General features: G+C 67.4%; 1 protein-coding gene and 1 non-coding gene across 3 annotated transcripts in view; one reads left to right on the forward strand and one right to left on the reverse strand.

Moving 5' to 3' along the window:
* KCNH1 (potassium voltage-gated channel subfamily H member 1) overlaps window positions 1–1,540 on the reverse strand; it is a 65,632-nt gene extending 64,092 nt beyond the window's left edge. For both annotated transcript variants that reach the window (XM_060178378.1, XM_060178377.1), the window contains exon 1: window positions 1,411–1,540. In XM_060178378.1, coding sequence (XP_060034361.1) covers window positions 1,411–1,483 — 73 coding nt within the window. In that variant the 5' untranslated portion in view covers window positions 1,484–1,540. The remainder of the gene's footprint in view (window positions 1–1,410) is intronic.
* A 5,355-nt stretch (window positions 1,541–6,895) lies between these two features.
* On the forward strand, window positions 6,896–7,056 carry LOC132534816 (U1 spliceosomal RNA). The gene has a single exon (XR_009546513.1). It is a non-coding gene; the product is annotated as a U1 spliceosomal RNA (small nuclear RNA).
* Window positions 7,057–7,461: the final 405 nt, after the last annotated feature.

The raw sequence follows: 7,461 nt of genomic DNA on the forward strand, positions 1-7,461 counted from the left end.
CAAAGGGCCCCGGGGCCCCGGCACTCAGGCCCAGACGAGCCCAGGTGCAGAGCTCAGCACCCGCTCTGTACCCTGGGTCCCCCCGAGTCTGCCTGGGCCCTGGAACAAGAGCAGGTGGGGGTCTCCAGGGAGGGGCCGGGCTGGACCCGGCTAGCGACCATCTGATGGGGTCCGGGAGCAGCACCTGGGGGCCCAGGGAGGTGGAGCTTCCCCACCTGTCCCCCCAGTCTGGCGTGCGGGGCAGACCTGGGGGCGCAGAGCTGGAGGGAAGGACCGCGCTGCTGCAGGCTGGGTGCCAGAGGGTGGGGGAGACAGCCCCGAGCCCCGGATCCCCAGACTCCAGCCCCCAGCCCAGAGCCCCCCAGTCCCCAGCCCCAAGCTCCCCAGACTCCAACCCCCAGCCCAGAGCCCCCAGCCCCGAGCCCCAAAGCCCCGAGCTCCCCAGCACCCAGCCCCCAGCCCCGAGAACCCAGCCCCGAGCTCCCCGAGCTCCCCGAGCCCCCAGCCCCGAGCTCCCCAGCACCCAGCACCCCGGCCCCCAGCCCCCCGGCCCCAGCCCCCCGGCCCCCGGCCCCCGGCCCCAGCCCCCAGTCCCCAGCCCCCAGCCCCCAGTCCCCTAGTCCCCCAGTCCCCCAGTCCCCAGTCCCCAGCCCCCAGCCCCCAGTCCCCCAGTCCCCAGCCCCCAGCCCCCAGTCCCCCAGTCCCCAGTCCCCAGTCCCCCAGTCCCCAGCCCCCAGCCCCCAGTCCCCCAGTCCCCCAGTCCCCAGTCCCCCAGTCCCCAGCCCCCAGCCCCCAGTCCCCAGTCCCCAGTCCCCCAGTCCCCAGCCCCCAGCCCCCAGTCCCCAGCCCCCAGCCCCCCAGCCCCCAGCCCCCAGTCCCCAGCCCCCCGCCCCCCGTCCCCCGTCCCCAGTCCCCAGCCCCCCGCCCCCCGTCCCCCGTCCCCAGCCCCAGCCCCCCGCCCCCCGTCCCCCGTCCCCCGTCCCCCGTCCCCAGCCCCCAGCCCCCCAGTCCCCCAGTCCCCAGTCCCCAGTCCCCCAGTCCCCAGCCCCCAGCCCCCAGCCCCCAGTCCCCAGTCCCCCAGTCCCCAGCCCCCAGCCCCCAGTCCCCAGACCCCGCCCCCCGTCCCCCGTCCCCAGCCCCAGCCCCCAGCCCCCCGTCCCCCGTCCCCAGCCCCCAGCCCCGAGCCCCAGGTCGGCGCCAAGCGGGGGAAGGGGGCGGCCTGCACCTCGCGTCTCAGCGCCCGGGGGCGGGGGGAGAAGGGGGAACAGCCCGCACCCCGCTGCCCGGCCCCGCACCCCGCTGCCCGAGCCCGGGTGCCCACCTGCTCCCCGCTGCCCGGCCCCGCACCCGCCCGCACGCCGCTGCCCGGAGCCCGGGTGCCCACCTGCACCCCGCGCCCGCGCCCCTCACCGTTGGAGCGCCGCACGATGTTCTCCAGGAACGTGTTCTGCGGGGCCACCAGTCCCCTCCGGCCGCCGGCCATGGTCCCCTCCGGCCGCCGCCCGCCGCGCTCCTCGCTCCCCCCGCGGCCGCTGCTGGAGGGGCGCCCCCTGCCGGCGGGACCCGCCTCCGCGGACAGCGCCGCCTCCGGGCACCGGGCACCGGGCACCGCAGCTCCCCGCCCCGCCCGCCCGGAGACCACCTTCCCGTCCGCCGCGCCGCCCGCCCCCACCCGTCCCCGCACCCAGGGGACCAACCCCGCCCGCCCCCGCACCCGCACCCAGGGGACCAACCCCGCCCGCCCCCACCACAATCCGGACCCAGCCCGCATTCGGGCGGCCCCCTTGGGCTCCATAACCCCGCCATCCCCAAGCAACAGCTCCTCCTGCCCTGGGGGTCCACCAGGCCCTCGGGATCCCGCTCACAGCCCAGCTGCCTCCTCTCCGGCCTCCTCTCCAGCCTCCTCTCCGGCCTCCTCTCCGGCCTCCTCTCCTGCCACCTATCCGGCCTCCTCTCCGGCCTCCTCTCCGGCCACCTCTCCAGCCTCCTCTCCGGCCTCCTCTCCGGTCTCCTCTCCGGCCTCCTCTCCAGCCTCCTCTCCAGCCTCCTCTCCGGCCTCCTCTCCGGCCTCCTCTCCTGCCACCTATCCGGCCTCCTCTCCGGCCTCCTCTCCGGCCACCTCTCCGGCCACCTCTCCAGTCTCCTCTCCGGCCTCCTCTCCGGCCTCCTCTCCGGCCTCCTCTCCGGCCACCTCTCCGGCCACCTCTCCGGCCTCCTCTCCGGCCTCCTCTCCGGCCTCCTCTCCGGCCACCTATCCGGCCTCCTCTCCGGCCACCTCTCCGGCCTCCTCTCCGGCCACCTATCCGGCCTCCTCTCCGGCCACCTCTCCAGCCTCCTCTCCGGCCTCCTCTCCGGCCACCTATCCGGCCTCCTCTCCAGCCTCCTCTCCGGCCTCCTCTCCGGCCTCCTCTCCGGCCACCTATCCGGCCTCCTCTCCAGCCTCCTCTCCGGCCACCTCTCCGGCCTCCTCTCCGGCCTCCTCTCCGGCCACCTCTCCGGCCACCTCTCCGGCCTCCTCTCCGGCCTCCTCTCCGGCCTCCTCTCCGGCCTCCTCTCCTGCCACCTATCCGGCCTCCTCTCCGGCCTCCTCTCCGGCCACCTATCCGGCCTCCTCTCCGGCCTCCTCTCCGGCCACCTCTCCAGCCTCCTCTCCGGCCTCCTCTCCGGCCTCCTCTCCAGCCACCTCTCCGGCCACCTCTCCGGCCTCCTCTCCGGCCACCTCTCCGGCCTCCTCTCCGGCCTCCTCTCCGGTCTCCTCTCCGGCCTCCTCTCCTGCCACCTATCCGGCCTCCTCTCCAGCCTCCTCTCCGGCCTCCTCTCTGGCCACCTATCCGGCCTCCTCTCCGGCCTCCTCTCCAGCCTCCTCTCCGGCCTCCTCTCTGGCCACCTATCCGGCCTCCTCTCTGGCCTCCTCTCCGGCCTCCTCTCCAGCCTCCTCTCCGGCCTCCTCTCCGGCCTCCTCTCCTGCCACCTATCCGGCCTCCTCTCCAGCCTCCTCTCCGGCCACCTCTCCGGCCACCTCTCCGGCCTCCTCTCCTGCCACCTCTCCAGTCTCCTCTCCGGCCACCTCTCCGGCCTCCTCTCCGGCCACCTCTCCGGCCTCCTCTCCAGCCTCCTCTCCGGCCTCCTCTCCGGCCACCTCTCCGGCCACCTCTCCGGCCTCCTCTCCGGCCACCTCTCCAGTCTCCTCTCCGGCCACCTCTCCGGCCTCCTCTCCGGCCACCTCTCCGGCCTCCTCTCCGGCCACCTCTCCGGCCTCCTCTCCGGCCTCCTCTCCGGTCTCCTCTCCGGCCTCCTCTCCTGCCACCTATCCGGCCTCCTCTCCAGCCTCCTCTCCGGCCTCCTCTCCGGCCTCCTCTCCGGCCTCCTCTCCTGCCACCTATCCGGCCTCCTCTCCAGCCTCCTCTCCGGCCACCTCTCCGGCCACCTCTCCGGCCTCCTCTCCGGCCACCTCTCCAGTCTCCTCTCCGGCCACCTCTCCGGCCTCCTCTCCGGCCACCTCTCCAGCCTCCTCTCCAGCCTCCTCTCCGGCCTCCTCTCCGGCCACCTCTCCGGCCACCTCTCCGGCCACCTCTCCGGCCTCCTCTCCGGCCACCTCTCCAGTCTCCTCTCCGGCCACCTCTCCGGCCTCCTCTCCGGCCACCTCTCCAGCCTCCTCTCCAGCCTCCTCTCCGGCCACCTCTCCGGCCACCTCTCCGGCCACCTCTCCGGCCTCCTCTCCGGCCACCTCTCCAGTCTCCTCTCCGGCCACCTCTCCGGCCTCCTCTCCTGCCACCTATCCGGCCTCCTCTCCAGCCTCCTCTCCGGCCTCCTCTCTGGCCACCTATCCGGCCTCCTCTCCGGCCTCCTCTCCAGCCTCCTCTCCGGCCTCCTCTCCAGCCTCCTCTCCAGCCTTCTATACAGCCTCCTCTCCAGCCTCCTCTCCAGCCTCCTCTCCGGCCTCCTCTCCAGCCTCCTCTCTGGCCTCCTATCCAGCCTCCTCTCTGGCCTCCTATCCAGCCTCCTCTCCAGCCTCCTATCCAGCCTCCTCTCCGGCCTCCTCTCCAGCCTCCTCTCCGGCCTCCTCTCCGGCCTCCTCTCCGGCCTCCTCTCCAGCCTCCTCTCCGGCCTCCTATCCAGTCTCCTCTCTGGCCTCCTATCCAGCCTCCTCTCCGGCCTCCTCTCCAGCCTCCTATACAGCCTCCTATACAGCCTCCTCTCCGGCCTCCTCTCCAGCCTCCTCTCCGGCCTCCTCTCCAGCCTCCTCTCTGGCCTCCTATCCAGCCTCCTCTCCGGCCTCCTATCCAGCCTCCTCTCCGGCCTCCTCTCCAGCCTCCTCTCCGGCCTCCTCTCCAGCCTCCTCTCTGGCCACTGCCTCCAGAGCCACTGCCTCCAGAGCCAGGACTCCCCACCACCACCCTCAGAATCACCAAGAGCCCCCATTGCTGCAGCAGAGCCCCAGGCCACTCTGCCATGGGACACCCAAGTCCTGCACCCACCACTGCCCGCCGTGGGCACGTGGCTTTATTAGGAAAATGAAAGTTTGGGGTGCTGGGGTGATGCACCGGCCGAGCACACCTGTTACCAGGCACAAGGCCCCAGTCAAGCCCCTCGTCCCCACCTGCAGGGACACTACGTGAGTGTTGAAGCCATCTCAGTTTCTCTCTCCATCCGATGAGGGAAGGAGGGAAGGAAGGAAGGAGGGAAGGACATTTGTACGACAGTTGACCAGACAGCTGCCGTCACAGCCTAGTTTCCCGTCTGCCCGTGAGACCCACTAGTGCACCTCACCGACACCCACCTGTCACCTTCCTCCACCGCAGGGCGCCCATCCTGCCCCCTTCCAGCCCCTTCCCCTCCCCGCTGTAGAGTTTGGGGTGGGCAGGTCCTCAGAGTCCCACCCGCTTGGTACTGACCACAAGTGAGGCCCGGCGGCTCTCCTCCACCCCAATGACCCGATTCGTCACCCCCACCCCCAGCTCCAGCCTCCATCAGCCCCTAGAGTCCCAGGAGCTGCACTGCTCAGTGTCTCAGAGCACAGGACACCCACAGCTTGCACAGGGCACAGACTGACAGCCGCTACAAAAAGGTGCGAGTTGGCCCCACTCTCAAAAGCTCCTCCCGCCACCAGCGCTGGATGGTTGCAGACACAGTGCCAACCCCAGGCCCTAAGATGTGCATTCTCAGGCCAAATGGGGAGGCAGTGCAGTGGGCAGCGCCCCCTGCCTCCCTGCGGTGGGTGGGCACCCTCACAGCTCTGCCTGCCTGAGGGTGGTGGGTGGGGGGAGACCCCTGCTGCCAGCTCGGCTTGGAGGCTATTTTCTGGCCGGAGACCTTCCATATACACAATGCCACATATACACAACGCCACCTATACACAACGCCACCATTACACAATGCTACGTATATACAACGCCACCTATACACAACGCCACCATTACACAATGCCACCTATATACAACGCCACCTATACACAACGCCACCTATACACAACGCCACACTGTCTGTTCGCACGGCACCATGCTGGCTCCCAGGAGCCTCTGCCCCCGGAGGGGAAGGGGAAAGCCCTGTCTACACACAGTTTCCACTGCTCCAGTCACTGCGTAATGCCAGGAAGCTGGTCCAGGGGGCCCAGGAGAATGCCACCCAGGGGCACCTGCATCACTGTGCACAAGCCCTGGCAACCCACAGAAGTGGAGGGTGGAGCACCTCGTTGTGTCGGTCTGTCTGAATTGATCAGAAAGCGTGGAGGGAAGGGGCTCGGGGTGGACATGCACTGAACAAGCATCACTACAGCCAGCATGTCTCTGCAAGGACACACGGGGAGGAACTTCCGGAATATTCCATGTGACCCAGCAGGTGCAGCCGACCCCCACTACAGAGGTGGGGCTGCGGGGGGGGGGGGGGGGGCGGGCGGGTGTCACACTCGCCGCGGGCTGCTCTCTCCCTTGGGGCCTGCGGCCTGGGTGCCTTGGCTGCCTGCGCTTTGACTCCAGCCCCCGGGGACACGGCCAGGGCCCATCGTGCCCACAGCGGGTCCTGCTGGTGCTGCTGGTTCACTGCCAGCTGGGCCCACACTCAGCACAGACCCAGACCGCAGCCCAGAGCTGTCTGGCCGCCGCTGTCCGGGTCCCGCCGTGCGGCCCTCTGCCCACCCGACTCCTCCGAGTGGCTCTGAAGCAGCCGGCGCTGACCTGGGACCGTCAGGGGGGCTGAGTCAGCAGGGTCACTGCAAGCAGCACCCTGTCTCCCATGGGTGAGAGACTGAACCGCAAGCCTCTGCCCCTGGGAACCGGCCCTCAGTCACCGAGACCCATTCCCGAGCCTCTAGCGCTGACTAGTGGTGCTTCCTGCCATTACATGCACTCCCAAAGGGAGCCCTGGGTCTGGCGCCTGGGCCCCACCCATCCAGTGAGTTTACCTGACCGGTACCCATACGTGGCGACAGTGCCAAGGAGAGAAACATATCAAGCAGCCTCCTACTCCGGATTGCAGAATCAAGCTAGGGAGACTGGGAGCGTGCGGACGGCGGGTGCAAAGTGTCAGGTGTTAACGGTTCTCACGCAGAATAAGGTTAAAGAGAAAGCCGGGGGAGTCGGGCTGTAGTGCAGCAGGCTAAGCGCAGGTGGCACAAAGCACAAGGACCGGCAGAAGGATCCCGGTTCGAACCCCGGCTCCCCACCTGCAGGGGAGTCGCTTCACAGGCGGTGAAGCAGGTCTGCAGGTGTCTGTCTTTCTCTCCTCCTCTCTGTCTTCCCCTCCTCTCTCCATTTCTCTCTATCCTATCCAACAACGACAACAACAATAATAACTACAACAATAAAACAACAAGGGCAACAAAAGGGAATAAATTAAATAAATATATATATATATATATAAAGAGAAAGCCGGGGTGGTCCGGGAGGAGGCACAGTGGATAAAGAATCAGGGGAGTTACCATGGTCACGAAGGTGGTTTTCCCAGGGCGAGGTTTATCCATCGCTCTCTGGGTGTGCTGACCCTGCGATTTCCCCCAAACGTGGGAAACTCGACTGCGTAGTCTGTGGTCGTGGGGGAATGCATTCACGCTCTCCCCTTTAAAAATAAAATAAACACCCCAGCATGCTTCAGCTCAGACTGTGTCCAGAGACTTCACGTGTGGAATGACAACCCTTCAGCTTCATTACTCGGGTGAGACCTTCCCTTTCATAGTATTCTCTAATTCCATCTCGGGTGGTTCACTTTCTAACAAAGTCCCATAACCTAGATATACACCAGTTTCTGTGAGAGAGAGCATATGTTCACACGTATCCGTAAACTACTGCAAAATATATACCTGAAAGCAGAAGTACACTAGAGTTTGCAGTGAGTACCCCCCTAACATTTCCTCTCCACTTTTCCAAGCTTTGGGTCCATGATTGCTCAACAATTTGTTTGGCTTTGTATGTTAACTCTCTTTTCAATCACCAGGTTCCAGATGCCATCAGGATGCCGGCCAGGCTT

Source organism: Erinaceus europaeus, chromosome 19 (assembly GCF_950295315.1).
Source record: "Erinaceus europaeus chromosome 19, mEriEur2.1, whole genome shotgun sequence".
Classification (NCBI taxonomy): Eukaryota; Metazoa; Chordata; class Mammalia; order Eulipotyphla; family Erinaceidae; genus Erinaceus; species Erinaceus europaeus.